The 19,620-nt window shown below is 45.5% G+C and overlaps 1 protein-coding gene across 2 annotated transcripts in view; it reads right to left on the bottom strand.

The window, feature by feature from the left end:
• cdh2 (cadherin 2, type 1, N-cadherin (neuronal)) overlaps positions 1–18,827 on the bottom strand; it is a 36,113-nt gene extending 17,286 nt beyond the window's left edge. For both annotated transcript variants that reach the window (XM_020049360.2, XM_010872316.3), the window contains exons 1-2: positions 18,592–18,827; positions 16,786–16,924 (exon numbers count right to left, since the gene is read on the bottom strand). In XM_020049360.2, coding sequence (XP_019904919.2) covers positions 16,786–16,924; positions 18,592–18,639 — 187 coding nt within the window. In that variant the 5' untranslated portion in view covers positions 18,640–18,827. The remainder of the gene's footprint in view (positions 1–16,785; positions 16,925–18,591) is intronic.
• Positions 18,828–19,620: the final 793 nt, after the last annotated feature.

The raw sequence follows: 19,620 nt of genomic DNA on the forward strand, positions 1-19,620 counted from the left end.
TAAAAGTCTAAAGCATGCCAGCAGTAAATCCTTATTCTGAAGAAGAGGCCTGTATGTAGAATCATGGCTTTTAGTTAATTGTTCACTGGCAGTGGGTCACGGGGTGCTCTCTGCATTACTGACTCAAATGAATGAAATCAGTGACATAATTGTGCTTTTCACTGGATGACTCAAAGATCCGATTCAGTACAAATAGCTGAATCTCTAATCACTAGTCATTATCGGCGTCGTTGAGGTATTTACTAAGATGTAACATTATAATAGCAAAATCAACCCAATACAAATCTAATGCAAAACATATATAATGTTCTCTATTAAGGACTTGACTGTAAGTAATGTGTTCTTGGTATACGTACCTGATAAAATAGCAGTAAAAAAGTGCTATATAGGTGTAGGCATAATAGAGTTTAACAAAAAACAGTGATTTCCTAATGTCATGGGCTTAATCTTAGATGTAAGGAACAGAGGTCTAAACATACAATCTAAGGAAATTACTGAATTCAGTTTTATTTAGAATAAAAAGATATGCCAAATATTAAATAAGAATTTTTTTGGCGGGCAATGATTGGCAACTAAACATATGTAACATATGAAGTTGTTAGTCAGGAGCCCTAAGATTAGGCATTATGAGATAGGTTTTGACTTTATAGTTAGGTTATTGAGGTTAAGTTTAGGGTAAAGTTAGGGTACATTTTTTTTTAAAGGTACTTAATTGACGGTCCTCACTTTGATAGTAAAACCAACATGTGTGAGTTGGTGTGACTGTGTGTTTTGGGGGGCTGTATAGACATCAGTTCGCCCAGTCAATAGTCCACATAGTGATTAAAATCAGTGAGGGGATAGTGATCACATCAATACACAACCTGACAGCAAGGACTAATAACAAGTAGAACACAACTCAGGGCCCTATGGTTGTACACTCAGTCCAGAGAAAGCATGCCGTCAGCGTATACAGCACAGAGGATTGGACGTAAATGAACACAGCAGAGTGCTGAAAACACAGGTAATGTACATTCTTCCTGTTTCACCCTTCTTTCCCCTACTAACACACCATTCCTTCCTCCTCTCCTCCATCCCCCTGCCCCTCCCACAGACCTCTCTTCCTCCTCTCCTCCTCTCCTCCATCCCCCTGCCCCTCCCACAGACCTCTCTTCCTCCTCTCCTCCATCCCCCTGCCCCTCCCACAGACCTCTCTTACTCCTCTCCTCATCTCCTCCATCCCCCTGCCCCTCCCACAGACCTCTCTTACTCCTCTCCTCATCTCCTCCATCCCCCTGCCCCTCCCACAGACCTCTCTTCCTCCTCTCCTCCATCCCCCTGCCCCTCCCACAGACCTTTCTTACTCCTCTCCTCATCTCCTCCATCCCCCTGCCCCTCCCACAGACCTCTCTTCCTCCTCTCCTCATCTCCCCCTCCATTCTGTAGTATCCCTCCTACCTGCCTCTCCCCTCAAACAACCACACACGCACACACACACGCACACACACACATACATACACACACATACACATACATACACACAGGCCGATAAAACATGAACAGACACGCCTGTTATGCCTAAAACAGCATCTAATGACCCTGTGGTTTGCATCAGTTAAAGATCCAGAAGAGGATTCATGTGACACATTAACACCTATCTGACATGTTGTTGGGTGAGTATCTGTGAACCAGGCGCTGTTTGCTGCACCTGATGAGTGTACACACACTGTCACACACACCCACACACAGGTACACAGTCACACTATTGCACACGCACTAACACCATCACACCCAAACTTATTTCTGTTATTGTGCATGTGTGTGTGAGAGGTGATGAGAATAACTTCACACTTGTATAAATAGCCATGGAAAGAGAAAAAGAGGGGTGACAAGGAAAGAAGAAGAGAGAGAGAGAGAAAGAGAGAGAGAGAGAGGAGGAAGACAGATGGAAGATGACAGGGATGGAAAGAGAAAGAGAGAGAAACAAAAAAGTCTGAAATAATACTTGCACACAATCAACCCTCTGTCCCGGAGGTTCAGTCAGGAGAAGGGGCAAAAGGAGGAATGGATGGGAGGAATGGATAGGGAACGGCTGGTTGGAGGAAGGAATGGAGGGAGGGATGAAGGGAGGGAGGGATGGAGGGAAAGATGGATGAATAAAGGGAGGAAAGGACCGAGGGATAAATTGATTTTGTTTTACTGGGGTGAAGAAAACGAGTCAGACCCTCCCCCACAGAGTTGGTGGAGCAGATGTGTGTGTGTGTGTGTGTGTGTGTGCGTGTTTGTACAAGGCCTGACCAGACAAAAATAATTACATTGAAAACACATGCAAACACGCACATGTAAATGGACACACAGTGAGTGCCTGGAGGACAGCAGCAGGTGGGGTCTTAGCAAGGATTAGACCGGAGCTCACGGCTGATTGGTTGGTTTTAACCAGTCGACAGACAGAGCCGCTCCAGCCGGTCAGGGCCATAGCCGCACATCTTTCTCTATTTGTTTCCTAAGCGACTGGCTCCCCATTACGGATCACCATACATGTTCCTGTCTTATCTATGGCTTCACTAATGAGCCACAGCGGATCCATCTGAATGATTCAGCACACGAATGTTCCAACATGGAAACGAGTGTGTCTGTTGTTCCACGTGGTCGTGGATGAAGCCGTTACATACCATATATGGCTGGACCTAACACAGCCAATCGGTTTCATTTGTTGCAGACGGGCCTTCTGCCCAGTGACATTTTGTTGGCACTCGTTGGTCAGGGTCTAATGAGGTACATCTGGTGTTGGTCAGGAACCTGACATGGCCCGTGCTGGACAAGATGCTATGTGTGCGTGTGTGTTGTCTGATGCTTCAGTCACTGGACCGTGAGTGTGTACGTGCGCATGACTGAACTGGTGTGTGTGGGTGTGGAATGTGCCTGAGTGGTTTTGTCTAACAGAATGACTGACATGGTCTAATGGTATAGCATAAAGGAGTTTCAAGGAACTTTTTCCACTGTGAAGATTATAGCGAATGTGGAAAAATCGATTTGGCTTCAGTCATAGCCTATTTTTGACACTGTGGCGATATTGTTTTTGATTAAACAAGATTTAAATTCATATGTAGCTTGCTTGTTTTCAATAATATTTTTTGGGCACTTTCTTTTCAATGACTGACTGAAATTGTATTCTCATGGCTATCTCCTATCTCTCAGTAACAAGACATATGATGAGACAAACGGTTTGGAACATTGAATCAAAATAAAATAGAATCGTAGAAATAGCAATACACATTACGTCAAACAATATTGTTATAAATAGATACAGTATCTAAACATATGAACTGTATATCAAGTAGATGGTATCCATGTTTATGGTGATAATGTTGTATTGTGAGTGTCCTGACAGTACCCAGACCTGAAACCTGGGAAACTTACCGATAGTAGAATCAATCTGTTCATTCATTCTCTCTCTCAAACACACACACACACACAAATAAACAGTATTACATTGTAATAATCTGTCCTTATGAATTCAAAAACCCACAGTGTAATTTTTTTTCCTGTTTCGCTCTACAAGCCCTTCACATTCTGACCACAGACACAAGAGCTGACCGCACTGTAGAGGCTTGTGTGTGTTTAGAGGTCTGTCTGTGTGTTTTAGAGTGACAGTGGATGACAGGGATGACCTCAGCGTCTGTAAGAGCCCCCCAATACCTCCCCCCATCCCCCTTTCTCTCACCTGTCACTAACTCTGGCTCAGTCAAGCCTTGTAACCTCCACATTACCACAACAGGCCAATTAAAACCCACAAACACACACATTCAGAGGCTGTAAGTGAGTTTTTGTCAGTTCGTGTCGGTGTCTCGTTGCCTAACGCCGCCCTGGTCTCCACGACCAAGCACTCAGATGACCTACCACTCAGAAACCACATACAAGTAGCTCCAGTTGTAAAGCTGGTTTCACTGACCTTCTTAATATTGTTATTTCAAAAAGATTCAAGTTAAAACACATGGTCTGGTTACTTAATGTGCACTATTTCACTAGTCCGGTTAGTACAATTCAGGAGGAATAGGGTGCCGTTTGGGACACACACACACACACACACTCTGGCCAAGAGGAGATGGTTGCTTAGCGCTGCTCCGGTCACCCTTGACAACCCCTAGCGAACGAATGCAATGCCTTTCTCTGCCTTAGGGCGTGGGGCTAGGCATTGTGCGGGGGAGGGGCCCGGGGCTCCATTATTCACTACCAGGTCCTCCGACAGCGTAACGCCACGGAAACCCTGTCGAATCCATCGACCACGCCTTGAAAAAAGCGATGCGGCACCCAAACAGGCCCCTGAGGTAGCGAATCACACACGCATGAAACACCGTAACAACACAGACACACACAACCTGCGTAGCTCCTCTCTGCTGAGCGTTGTCAGTACAGTGTGTGCGGACCGGGATGTGCTGGGCTACACTGGCTTCAACCCCCATGTTCGTATACTCCCAGCCTGCAGCATTTACCACGTGAAGATGCTGAATAGGAGCCCTAATGAATAGATCCACCCACTCACACAGAATATACATCCGAGTCAACAGGAGACCAGAGGAGATCTACTTAACGGCCAGCCTCCTTCAGCTCCCCAGCCACCTGTTGTGAGGGCCATTATCGCAGTTTAAGGCCCGGCCATTTGCACGCCTGCTTGAAAATAATAACATACGCTACATGTGTGTTTGTGTGTGCGCGTGTTTGCGCGTGTGTGTGTCGAGCCCTGGACAGAAATAGTGCACTACACATATGCATCAGGACGGCTTAATGGGTTTACGGAAGAGAAGGCAGACGACACGGGGATGAGTCATGACGCTTCATACAGCCCCCGTGAAGGGCAGGCTTTCAGCGGATCGCCTGGCATGTTGACACGCCGTCCCCGCTGCTTCAGCGCCAGTGTGTTTCCACACGCAGCCCGCCTGCACTCGACTAAGATTACATTACATTTAGACACGCCGGGGAGGAGGCGGGGCGTGCGTACCGTGCACCCGCTGCGTCGCGGAAACCACATCAGCGCCACCGAAACGCTGTACAGCGCGTTCTAAAACGGCAAGGCCGGCGTCAGGGATATCTGGGGGTGTTCATGGAGCAGGCGATATCGGTCGTGTCTGTTTAAATAAAGGCTCCGTTAATATAGGACTGTCTATGGGGTGCCGATGAGAAGAGAAAGCGTCTGATCACCTGCAGTTCTGCCAATGAACAGGGCACACGTCAAGGCATCACAAATACACAATCTGCACACGCCTCTGTTTTGTGTGTCACCGGCGGGGAGTCTGGAAGCAGATACACACACACACACGCGCACGCACACACACACACACACAGCTGTGGTGTTGATAATGAACTAACCCTTACTGTGTTAATGAATCTATTCAAATATGCAGCAGAACAGTGTTTCTCCATCCCAAATGGCACCATGTCTCCTATAACGTACCCTACATTTCACCTGAGCCAACGTCTTTATTGCCCCCGGCCAAAAGTAGTGTTCTACATAGGGAATAGAGTGCCGTTTGGGACGCGGAGCGAAGCTTTTATAGTCTTAACAGCCCTAGCCAAGGCCAAGGCATCCAGCCATGTTACTCCTTTACACACCACATGCTAACTAAGGCACGATACCCAGCTCTCACGCGGCGTTGCCACACAAAGGCAATCTCAAAGAATCTCAAGACAGCCTACTGACAACGATAAGTGAGGCTGAATGTGTGTGTGTGTGTGTGTGTGTGTGTGTTTCCAGCAGCGGCATCTGTATGTCACATTATATAATGGCTGTGATTTATACCGCTGTAGCATGTTTTATTGAGTACATTTAAGATTGCTTTATGAGTAAAGGTGGCCTGGTTTATGGATGGTGTTTTATGCTTCATAGTCAGGCCTGTTTCGTACAGTTTGAGGCTGTTAAATGGTGAGGTAAAGATGACTAGATGCTAATTCCAAACAGCAGGACAAGGAGGGAGTTGGGCCACTGTTGGGAGGGGTGGGGGTACAGGCTTGGGGTAACGGGTTAAAGGTTTTTCAAACACGCAGGTCAGACCAGGGTTAGGAGCGTGCAGAAAGAAGCTCAGAGATCTTAAACACCGGCCTGCTGGGGAAGCCGACAACACACACACACACACACACACACACACACACACACACACAAAGACAGCAGACTACAGATGCATAGACAACTAATCCTTATAGGACAGCTGTCATGAGGAAGACATGACCCTGACACTGGCATGGACCCACACATCCCTGCACACACAGAGAGACGCCCGAACAATAAGCACACAGGCAAAAACCTTACGCTGATTACAACAAATGCTAGTGGCAGACAGGTGCAGTACAGCCACCTAGACACAAAGGCGGACCCACACAGCTGTTTGTGCAGTTGACGACAAATGGCTTGGACTCTCGTGGCATCGATACTGTCCTCCGAAATCTGAATCAGAATCTCAGAAGACCAGTCCGCCGCCCTGGACTACCAAAGCTAAACATGTGGTACAAATGTTCCTGCCACACACAAATACACACATGCCCACACATTAAAGCCTAAAAAGCAGCCGAACAGCATCAGGGAAATGGATCGCTAACGGGCCAATGCCTGCGAGTGGGGGGGGCACCTGAACACAACACAATGTGTCACTGAGTGTGTGTGTGTGTGTGTGTGTGTGTGTGTGTGTGTGTGTGTGTGTGTGTGCGGAGCCTAGAGAGGATGTCAACACGGATTAAAACAGAAACTATCCTTCCTCTAACACCCCCCCACCCCCCCCAACCCCCACCCCCATCATATCAGACAACCTTCCCTAAGTCAGATTTGCATGTGGCTTAAATTGCGGGTCAATGAGCTCCCACGACGACATAATGTGTGTGTGTGTGTGTGTGCTTGACCATGCGGCGTGGCCACAGGGAGCAGTGATGAGGTTGTGACATTGCCGCGTTGCTGTGTTCACGTGGGTTTTTCATTCAAAAATAAACTAGATTCCTAAGGATAATAAAACAAGGAAAACGGTAGAGTCTGACAGGGATAAAGGACATTCCGGGCACAGGGGTTAGGCAGTTACTGATGGGATTTGGGTTCGATTTGGAGGTCCAATAGTCTAACGCCGCTGGTGGGGATGTAATACCGCGGGTGCCGTAACAATACACACGCTCATAACCATACGGTTACGGGAGGCTCTTTACAGGTCACTGCTGCACGCCAGTAGGCTCAGTGCCTATTGGATTCATCTGATTGACCTGAAATGAAACATTTTAGGCGATTCTGCTGAAACAAGAGGCTTTGCATGTGTCGTAATGAAAACGGGGAACAGCTAGTTCCACTGTGCCGAGTGGCGGTATCGATAAACAAGCATTGTTGAAGTGATCAGCTTTGTTTAAATCTACAGTTTGTCAGCATTTTTGCTTTTAGGTAGACCAGAACAATGATGGACAAAGACTTGTTGATGAAACATTTGAGGGTATATACAAAATCTGCACTTCTACTGAATTTAATGCAGATTTGAATTAAGGCTGGAGTAATTATTGACACCAAAGTATGGAAAATCTATATCATTGCACTGTCTGCAGAGCCTTATTGGAAAATCCATGACTTAAGTCTGAATCACTCAGTTTTGGTTTCGCTTGGAAGACCTGACGTCACGTTGTCATCTCATTTCAATACATCCAATGATATGATTGTTATATTTTCACTTCCCCTTCTCATTTGAATGTGTATAGCCATTGTCATTCCCCAATTTAGCAAGCAGCTAATCAGATATTTAGCTTAACCATGCCAACATAGCAATATGTACAACAATGTCTGTGCCATGTTTGCATATTGTACTTTGTTATATTGTGCTCTCAACAGGCATTATCTATTCTTCCTGGAATAGTGTTGCAACTTTTGCCAAATTAACTCAAATTAACGGTTGATGATAAGCCTTTGTGCTGTACTGAAAACGTACCAAATGTCACCCTCAAACCACAATATGTACCGTTCTGTGGGTTATTCATCTGGTTGCGTCCTCACTCTACCTTTCATCGCTTTTCTGTCCAATGAAGCATCAAATGCCTGAAGAATAAAACATCTTTAAATAATGTTTTGTTTTTGGTTAGCGTAACCAGAAAAGATAGTTTGAATCTGTTTGGGGTGCCTGCAAATGTAAAATCTTTGTGTGTGTGTGTATGTGCGTGTGTGGGAGAGAGAGAGTTTTTATGTTTGTGTGTCTTCAAGACTGTAATGATGTGGATGGAGGTCTAATAGGCTGTGACAGGCCTAAACGCCACTAACATGCCCAGCTGATTACATTTCCTTAACCATTACCTAAAGACACAGGCTGCCTACCTAATGCAACCATTGTCCCTACGTAGAACACTAATATCAACAAGGGCATATCAGCTCTGGTCAAAAGTAGTGCACTATACAGGGAGAAGGGTGCCTTTTAGGACTTCTAACTCAACACAACAGCGAGACAGACTGCCTCCCAGTCCCACAAAGCCTTCTCTGTTTACCAACCAGGGAGAACACACACACCCACACACACATGCCCACCACACTAAATGGCATTACTACGGAAGAGCTTGTAGCCTGTGTGGAGCCCTTTCCTTCATAACACTCAATCATTCATGATAGTGACATATCATAGCTGTCAGGGGAAAAAAGCCATACTTTAATGTGCGTACTATCTAGAAACATCAGAAGCTATTTTGAAGCTACTACTTTGAATACACTAATAAACAAAAAGCTAATTAGCAACAAAATATGGAGACAGTATGTCTGTTTTAGTCCTTTAGATCTAGCGTAATGCCGTATGTCTGCATATTAACATGACGCTATGAAGCTATGAAGAGTAAACCGGAGATGCTACGCACATACAAATTTCTCCCAGGAGCTGGGGACTTGCAAGAACAACGTGCCAAGGTTCCTTTTTCCTTTCCCCAACCCTCCCTGTCCCTCCCTCAAACACAGACACACACTTCACACAGTCCTTCACACACATTAGGAGTTCCAATCAGGATTAAGGGAGATTAACTAACAGCCTCCTGTTGACGTGTGGACAGAGAGACGGCAAAGAGGACAGCAGTATCCAGCCAGCCGTACAACAACAATGTGTTTCTGGTAGGACCATAGGGAGACTGTAGAGTGGAGGCTTTCATAACACTCTTATCAATCCAGGATTCACACACACCCGTGTTTGCTAAGGCAAGCGCTTGGTACATGTACACACACACTGAACCATATACACACATACGCAAGCACGCAGGAACACAGACAGAAGCAACCGCAAATTCATTTCCGGGAGGCCGGTTGAGAAAGGGAAAATCCAAATTCATTTTCTGGGAGGCCGGTTGAGAAAGGGAATATCCAAATTCATTTTCTGGGAGGCGGGTTGAGAAAGGGAATATCCAAATTCATTTTCTGGGAGGCGGGTTGAGAAAGGGAATATCCAATTGCTGATCTGCAGAGGGAGACTGAATATAGAACGGAAGGAAAACAGGAAGGCTGACAGAAGTACGAACAAACATGAAGATGTGCACAAAAAGACGTACACATGCAGAAAAATGTGGGGTCACCATGGCGCGCCAATGAGTCCAACGCCCGGTCCTCCCCCCCGACTGGCATTCCGGACATACTTGTCGAGGTCTGGATGGCACGGCTGGTGTTCCTCACTGTCAGTCAGTCGGACACACAGACGTATAATCAGAACCAGACCCAGGCACTCCAAAGGCTGAACCCCTCTAACATACGCCCACACAGGCGCACACACACAGTCCCATGACTGCGAGTGAGAGCAGGACTTTGTGAAGAGCCCACGGTGAACTCTGAACTGTATCTGTAACGGCTCTGCGGTAGCCCTCCTGCACTCCACTCACCTCTGACTGACTGTGAAAAGACCACTGCGACCTTCCTGTCATTTCCGCGCCGCCCGGCTGTAGCCAGACCGACCACTGATTACAGTTTAAATCAGACATGGCCCAGGGCTGGGACGGAGAGCATCGGGCAGCCCTCAAAGGCTACTATAGGAACAGTCAAGTAGGAAGGGGCTGAAAGAAACATGTGAGCGTTTTTTGTATGAAGTTTGCTGATGCACTAGGAAGAAGGGATTGAGAAGAGGAAAAGACAGGGATGTTGTCAGTTTGAGCGCTGACGGGTGAGTCCGCTAATCGGACATGTGGAGATATTGTGTGTGACAGGAGCCCCTCCCACCTCTGTTAGCTAGTTTCCCTGAAGACCTGCTTTAGCACTTCCTTCTACCCACGCTAACACGATAACACGTGTCGCACACTATACCCCTGATACATACAACTACGTTATCTCACTGAGGACAGACAAGAGCAGGTGGAAAGACATGAGAGAACAGAAACAAAGAGAGCTGGTAGAGAGAGATCATTACCACACCCCACCATGCCAACAGTCTTTTCATCAAGCTGGTCTTGGGGCTGCGTTCTACTAACACGCTCAGGTTTCAGGAACAGAACATCCACTCGTTCAGAATATACCAAATTAAAATATATTGTAACAAAATATAACAAAACGACATTACCTATTGTGAAACGCAAGGACAAAGCAAAATGGGCCGCTATCTGGCCCTAAATCAGCAGTACACCATGGAAAAGTGCTGTGTTTTACCACGGTTACAGATAAAAAACATTTAAAATCCTTGACAAAGTACAGGCTCAGCGAGCACAGCCTTGCCATTGAGAAGGGCAGACACAGGAAAACCTGGCTCCCTGTAGAGGAAAGGCTGTGCGATTGCTGAAAAATAAAGAACCAGAGACAAGGCTGCACTTCCTCACAAGACGCACAAAATGCTAAACAATTAGACATTAACTTCCAAAACTGTGAAACCGTGAACGTATAATCAAAAGTTTGAAAAAGCTCTCGGAGATAATGAAAAGCTGCCAATCCTATTAGGAGAGAACAAAGGGATCCGCAGCCTGGCAGCACACTGTATAACAGCCTGCCACAAGACGAGGGACAGTGAGTCACAATATGTGTGGTTGTTGTAGCCTTTTGTCTACAGTGTTATTTATTATAATGAGCATTCCTCGACCCCCACTCCCCCCTTTCTGTAGCAATTTTAATTTCATAATTTTCTTTTGTTAACAACTTGTTCTGATGTAAAACTGTATTTTGGCATTATATTTTGAAAAGTCATGCCAACAAAGCAAATAGAAATGTTGATAGACAGCGAAAGAGAGGGAGAGGGATGTGGTGGGGGGGGGGGTAGAGATGGAGAGAGAGAAGAGAAGACAAAAAAATTATGGCGAGAGAGAAGGGAAGACAAAAAAAGATGGAGAGAGGGAGAAGGGAAGAGAAAACGAGAGGTACTCTCTGAGGTGCTCTCAGGTCTCTACTCTTGTCACAGATCAAATCCTGTCCAACTACAGGCTTGGGGACCACCGAGCGGCTGTAGAAAAAGGCAGACACAAGAAGACATGGCTACCCACAGAGAGGCGCGTGTGTGGGTCCCGCACCGCACAGCAGGGGAGGAAGAGACAAAGATACACTGTCTTCTGTACTCTGAAAAATACTCCCAAACAAGAGAATCTTTCTGGGGAAAATATCCCAATCAATTCCTAACTTGGCAGGGGAGGAAGAGACAGATACACTTTCTCCTTCATTGTAAGAAATACTCCCAAACAAGAGAATCTTTTCTCTTTTCCCAATCAATCCCTAACAATGCCTGTGCCTTTACTGAAGACAATGCTGGGAATGATTCTGTGTGAAGGAAAAACAGCAAATATTACTCCCGGATATATCTATGATTGCCATAGCTATAGGGACATTCCAAAAAGTATTTATATTTTACATAATTAACCAGCATTATATAGTAGTGCAACAATCTTTCATAAATATGTTATGGTTTATATATTCATATTTATTGTCTGAAGATTAATAGTGTTGGACTTAGTTCAGTTAGTTATAGCTTTATAATTCCAAAATGTTTTACAACTACACTGCTGTGGCAAAATCTACATATTGTATTTCATGTAGTTAAAGCAATCTGAGATTGAATTTGATTTGAGTGAGGGAGATAGATAAGAGATTGAGCTCTCTGTCTCTGAGACTGAGCTCTGATATAGCGAAACAGAGGGATGGACAGAGAGAATTAGAGGGAGGAAGAGATATAGATTGAGCTCTTTGTTTCCAGTCCCCCAAATGCAGCAGACAGACCTACAGATAGACAGACAGACGGGCGGACAGATAGACAGACAGGAAGACAGAAACAGTGATGTGGTTAAGTGTAACTAGGACAATCCCCACACAGAGAAAGGGAGGAAGAGGAGCAGAGAGAGATAAAAAGATCTGGAAGAGGAGTGGGATAGTGAGGTCAGACTTAAATTAAATAGGGTTTTTTCGGCTTCCCTTGAGCGACTGCTGTTTCGTGTGGAATTTGCATGAGCGTGTGAATAAATTGAGGTGACTCCTGTGGAATCTGGGCATTAATAATTACAATATGTACAGGAATACGTACGTTTCATTGGCAGTGAACGGCTGATTTGTAACACTCCACAGCCAAAACTTCTGTCTTGTGACCACTGGCTGACCGTAACATAACCCCTCTCTCCCTTGCAGCACTAACGTCTCACTCCCTGTCTCTCACACACACACTCCCACATTTTAGTGTCTGCCATTCGGGTGGTCAGGTGAATCACTGTCCATATATAGACAAAGACAGTCATGACCACACATCAAACAATCATGTCCACAATGACTATGAAACGCCCACGTTTGTTTCTGAAGAGGGCTGTGGTCATCTGACTCCTCTTCCCGCTTCCCTGTACGGTGATTCAGAGAAGGCCACCACTGACCGGAGAGTCCCCACTGGCTGACCACCACCACATCCAAAACAAACACACTGAACAGTGGAGCCAATCTTCCCATGAAGGCCCCATAACCTGAACAAACATCTCAGTCGGCCAATCAGCTAATCTTTTGGTCGGGCCCAGAACAAGGGAGCCTATGAGGAAGCAGTGATCACCGTGGATCTGCAGAGCACGGAGAACAAAAAAAGACCCAAAGCCCGATACTTCATAAGGACTTTCCCTGTCTCTCCATTATTTGAGACTTGTCCCCATTTTCTACCTTCCCTCTTTCTGTCTGCTAATCTGATCGCTCACCCCTCCTCTCCAGCCCAGGCCCCCACTACAACCATCTACCCCTCCGCCCTTTCATTCCAGCCCAGGCCCCCACTACAACCATCTATCCCTCCGCCCTTTCATTCCAGCCCAGGCCCCCACTACAACCATCTACCCCTCCGCCCTTTCATTCCAGCCCAGGCCCCCACTACAACCATCTATCCCTCCGCCCTTTCATTCCAGCCCAGGCCCCCACTACAACCATCTATCCCTCCGCCCTTTCATTCCAGCCCCCCACTACAACCATCTACCCCTCCGCCCTTTCATTCCAGCCCCCCACTACAACCATCTACCCCTCCGCCCTTTCATTCCAGCCCCCCACTACAACCATCTACCCCTCCGCCCTTTCATTCCAGCCCCCCACTACAACCATCTACCCCTCCGCCCTTTCATTCCAGCCCCCCACTACAACCATCTACCCCTCCACCCTTTCATTCCAGCCCAGGCCCCCACTACAACCATCTATCCCTCCGCCCTTTCATTCCAGCCCCCCACTACAACCATCTATCCCTCCGCCCTTTCATTCCAGCCCCCCACTACAACCATCTACCCCTCCGCCCTTTCATTCCAGCCCTCCACTACAACCATCTACCCCTCCGCCCTTTCATTCCAGCCCCCCACTACAACCATCTACCCCTCCACCCTTTCATTCCAGCCCAGGCCCCCACTACAACCATCTATCCCTCCGCCCTTTCATTCCAGCCCCCCACTACAACCATCTATCCCTCCGCCCTTTCATTCCAGCCCCCCACTACAACCATCTACCCCTCCGCCCTTTCATTCCAGCCCCCCACTACAACCATCTACCCCTCCGCCCTTTCATTCCAGCCCCCCACTACAACCATCTACCCCTCCGCCCTTTCATTCCAGCCCTCCACTACAACCATCTACCCCTCCGCCCTTTCATTCCAGCCCCCCACTACAACCATCTACCCCTCCGCCCTTTCATTCCAGCCCCCCACTACAACCATCTATCCCTCTGCCCTTTCATTCCAGCCCCCCACTACAACCATCTACCCCTCCGCCCTTTCATTCCAGCCCAGGCCCCCACTACAACCATCTACCACTCACTCCATTCACCCCCCCTCCTAATTTTAATCATGGCTCATCTTCATCCCCTAATTAATAATTGACTCTCTTCCTCCTGCTCCAATTAAATAATTAACTAAGCCTCGAGCCGTCTGTACCCCAGGGCTGTCCGTCTGTGGCTTTATGTCTGTGTGCGTCTGTCTCTTCCTACATCATGTCATATCCTGTCTTTCTCTGTCTTGTCTTTCTTTGTCCCTATTCTCTGTCTTGCGGTCTTTCTGTATGTCTGTCTTTGACTGTCTGTCTTTGTCTGACTGTGTTGTTTGCTCTGTCATCTTAACAAATCACATTAACCTGTTTTAAAACTTGTTATATAGAAAAGAACAGTGTACATAACAAATGCTCTAACACAGACTGAAATACACACAAACTGTTGGATCCACCCTCAGAAAAAGGCATGGTCAAAACACTTTTGCCATGTTCTACCATCTGTTAAATTGAGTTTTTGACATTTCCACTCCACTGGGTGCACACAAAACACACAATACAGACACACACAAGTCATTCTGTGACTGAACTGTTGAAAATACCTTTCCTAACAGAAACAGACACAGGGTGTCTCTGCCCAGTCATCTCCATGTTAACTCCCTGTGGTTAGTTGACACATTTCCTCACTGAACCATGTTTAGGCCCACTCAACTAGCCCCCTGTAGTACACACATTCCTGACCAGAGCCTCTTCTTGATCAGAGTTTATTTTTGACCAGAGCCTCTTTGTGACCAGAGAGCTCTTCTTGACCAGAGACCTGATCTTGACACTAGAGTTCAACCTGGAGCCAGCATAACTATTTATACATTATATTATGAAAGGGTTTCCATGATTTTCTGGATGTGAAAATAACAAGCCCGAAAACAGGAAGAATGTATCTCACAGCTGGGCCATCTGTCTGATGACAGGCATGTGTCCCCAATGGAATCCTTTTACCAACACAGTGCACTACTTTTGAGAGCCCTGTGCCATTTGGAATAGAGATAGGGTCTCTGAGAGAAGAGAAAGAGGGTGGCACCAGATTGATGCTGCTAATAATAGTGGTTTCTACTAAAACACACAACTAATGAGGTGTCTTCCTGGTGTGTGTGTGTGTGTGTGTGTGTGTGTGTGTGTGTGTGTGTGTGTGTGTGTGAGCTTAGAAGAAGTTCCCACAATGATTGTGCAACCTGACAAAAGGGTTAATGTTAAGGGACAGGGAAAAAAGGGAACTTTGTTTTTCTGGTCCTCACAAGGACAGTAAAACAAATGTGTGTGTTTGTGTGTGTGTGTTTGTGTGTGTGAGCATACATCCTAATGGCTAATCTCCTGATACAAAGAACAGGGGAAATGAATCAGCAGGACACAATCCAGAGGTCATTCAGCATAGGTAGAATCATAAAACACACACACACTAAATCCAGTCAGACCGTGGCATGTCGTACACAGGTGTGAAATTCAATGCTGGAGGTTATCTTAGCAGTACAAATTGAAGAGATGGCAAAGGGGGATGTTCGCTCTCTCTGTCAAGAAGCCTCTCTCTCTCTCTGTCTTTCTCTTCCTGTGTTTTACCACAGGTCCCTGTCTGAAAATTAACTTACAGAACTCTAGTCACAGGTCACAGATTCACAGGAGCCAAAGAAAGGCGAAAGGTGAAAATGAGCTAAATTGCCAACAGACTGTGGACTTGGATAGGACATGAAGTGCAATGAACTTCACCATTCTACACACAGAATCACAGCTAGGTCTGCCTCTGGCTCACACACACCCAGTTCACACCCTGGTGGGTCTCCCTGTCTGAACACACAGAGAGATCATTGATCAGAGGATAGATACAAGCTGGCCAGATCAATATCATTGATCAAACGCTGTTTCATCAGTGTGTGTGTGTGGGGGGGCACCCACTGTATGTGTGATAATGAAAAAGATCCCCCTCACTACTAATCACTGGTAAAGGCAATCAAAATCTGTGTTGAGAGAAACAACGGATACAATTACCGGATGTAAAGGCAAGTGCTGCGCTAAGAACGTTCAACTCTGCTGTACAGCCCTTTTAGTGAAGTCTCAAAAATCTGGGGTGTTAGCTCTTTGAAATGGGTATTCCTCAAGCTCGGACATTCAAATGTTTGTCAGGGACGTGAGGTAAAAAAGAGAGGGAGATGACAAGGTAGGGCTTTGTTCAGCCCGATTCGCCACCTCCGTTTCCATGAGTGGTGAAGCAATACTTGGGGCAACAGACAGAGCTGTGCCAGCAACGGATTGTGTCAGTGATGTTTTGCTTTCAAGTGACAACTGACAACTACCAGAATTCAGTGGCTCCAGTCCAACACAGTCATACATATATATACACACATGATTTCCAAAGAATTTAAACTTCCTTCCAACTGATACATTAAATGGTGTCAGAACGATCATCAAACTCTGGGAGAATTGTAGGGCTTACATTTGCCATCTGAGGTATCCATACAAAAACTTAGAGATCAAAATATTATCAGATTATACCAGTAAAATAGGAATCAGATAATCCCCTATTTGTCAGGTGTGTATATACACAGTACAAATTGACTTCAAGGATCCATTAAAGACAATTAAAGATTGTGTGTGTGTTTGTGAGAGGGAGAGATGTACCATTGAAGAGTGCTTGTCCCTCCCTCAGCTCCTCATCTACAGCAATACTGTACTCCTCCTGGGAGAATCCTTGTGTGCATGGCAACGACCCTTGCCTCTGTGGCAATGACCCCATGGTCCCTCCTCCTTGCACGGCAACCTGGAGAAGAGGGTAGGAATAGCAGAAGCATGTGAACAACAGGTCCTGTGACATTTATGAACTCACTGCCATGTAAATGGCAAGATATTAACAATGGAATAAGTACCATTAATACGCACTGAAATAATCAATTAGCATTGACCAATACAATATGATAGGCAACATAGGAAAGTAATATTCTAATGTAACATGACCACAGATAAGCCAATAACTAGGTCAGATAACAGCAACAATAACGGTTCAAACATTGATATTCCCCTAAATGAAAAGCTTTCATTAATGTAATGAAGATGTGAACCCAAATGGACTGAGTCATCCATTCAACATGCTTGGGGGATGAGGTTAGCTTCCCAGGTAAACAGGGTAAATAAAGGCCAGTCCTAAAATGTTTGATGGCACTGACATGATTGCAAATTAACATTTAATTAGCTGTAGCCTCACCAGCCATAAAAATATCTGGTCAGTATACTCATTTCCCAACATGTTATCGCAGACCAGAAGGTGAGCAAATTGATTCAACAACATCCACTCTGCTATAGAGGCATCCCTCTGCCTACAGACCTGTAGTGTTGGGGTTTACTATGTAGGTTAGAGCGGTTTCAAATAATGTTTTGGCAAGCGTGTGAAGATGTTCAGCAAAATAACTGGAGGAAATGTCCCCAAAATATAGTTAAACCAGGTTCATTTCAATAATGGATATATTTTTCCTTAGGGTTAAGTTATGTGTAGGATTATAGAAACAGGAATTTTAAGGGAATTCAGATGTACAATTTTGAAATCTGAGTTAGACGTGTGTGTATATGTATAAGTGCGCGAGCCCCTGCGTGTTGGAGAACTAACATACTAAAAGACAAGGCAATTCCTCTGAGCCGATTTGTGGAGCGGATACAGGCGATTGTCCGACGGCTACTTTAAATTCCTTACGTTTGTACAGTTGTTATATTTTTACCTCTATGACCCCTCTGTTATGAATACACATCAGATTTTTTGCACTGGTGCAACTTATGCCTCGTAACGCCTCTGCACAATAATAACCGTATCGTATCAAATAGTCATAAATGGCTTTTTACACCGCTGTCCCACAACCCCACAGCCTACAAATCTACTACGAGGTAGCCATAACCATGGACACGTCGCAACGAGATGTTTGGTACTGTATATCTAAAAAAAAAAAAAAACATTTCTTGCATCGAGTAGTCTATGGGCTAAGCGCGTGAATTATGTACGGATATTAGGCAATATGCAACAAACAAAAAATACCATTGGAGATCATACAGTTTAATCAAGTGCAAGCTACGGAATACCTACTGCAAAGCTCGGGTGCTAGACCGATATTAAAAACTGTTTAAGAAAATGGAATGAACAAATATGAGACCATAAAGCGATGTCTAACAGCTACAGGATGACGCATAGCCTAAAATCAATTGCTATAAATCAACGACCTACTATGGTAGTTTATTATGGTAAACTTAACTCTAATAATTATCAGAAGCAGAGTTTTATTGGGTACTGATATAGACGTAATGTAGAGGAAAATACGTAACTCCGTAGGAGGATTCAGTTAAACATCGTCACACAGAGAAATCCACTCCGTCAGAACCCCGTCCCATAACCAACCAAACCATCATACACCGCCAACCGAGACAACGGTTCCGTAGGTAGCTTACCTGCATCGCTGCCACCACCATCAGCAGAGCGCCGGCAGTCAGAAACATGATTAAAGTCCCTCCCTTGAATGCCTTGTAAAAGTCCCCTTCTCTTTTCTCGGTCCAGTAGAATGCCCACTAGTAAACTGACCGCAACGGCATGTAACAGCCTCGTCCTCTCGCTACTCTCTGTCTCAGCTCTGTGTCGCTGAGCTTAGTGCACTCTGCCTGGTACTGAGGCTGAATGACTTACTGACTACCAGTCGGACGAAACAACTCAGGCCTCAGTATCTCCACCTAGCGGACAACTTCAGTCAACTATAATAGGAATCTTCTACCTCCCTCACCGTCATCTCACACAGCTGGTCACGGAGGGGGCCTGAACTTGGGAAGAGGAGGAGGAAGTCGGGAATAGGAATTGTGCGTGTTCGGGTGAATCTCTGTTCTGAAGAAGTTAAACAATCATGAATTTCACAAAAAACATGTGACTTAGCTACAGTGCCCTCCACTGATATTGGCACCCTTGTAGGCTAAATATGAGCCAAATGGGCTGTGAAAAAATATTTTTGTTTATCCTTTTGCCCTCTCAGTCAAAATATTAACACTAATCTAACCTTAAATGAAAAGAATACAATTGAAAGAAACAAACACTTTTCTGCATTTATTTTCTCAAATACAACTGTGCCACAATTGTCAACCTCATTTAATACTTTGTGCCAAGATAACAGCACAGAATCTTCAACTATAATGCGTAATCAGGTTGGAGAACATTTGACAAGGGAAATAAGACCATTCCTCCATACAGAATCTCTCCAGATTCTTCGGATTCCGATGTCCACACTTGTGGACTCTCCTCTTCAGCTCATCCCATATGTTTTTGGTCAGGTGACTGGGATGGCCATGGCAAAATCTTGATTCTGTGGTCAGTGAACCATTTTTGTGTTGATTTTGAGGTGTGCTTTTGATAATTGTTCTGCTGAAAGAGCCAACCACAGCCCAGTTTAAGCTTCCTGGCAAAGGTTTTGATGGTATATCTGCTGGTACCTAATG

Source organism: Esox lucius, chromosome 8 (genome assembly GCF_011004845.1).
Source record: "Esox lucius isolate fEsoLuc1 chromosome 8, fEsoLuc1.pri, whole genome shotgun sequence".
NCBI classification, from domain to species: Eukaryota; Metazoa; Chordata; class Actinopteri; order Esociformes; family Esocidae; genus Esox; species Esox lucius.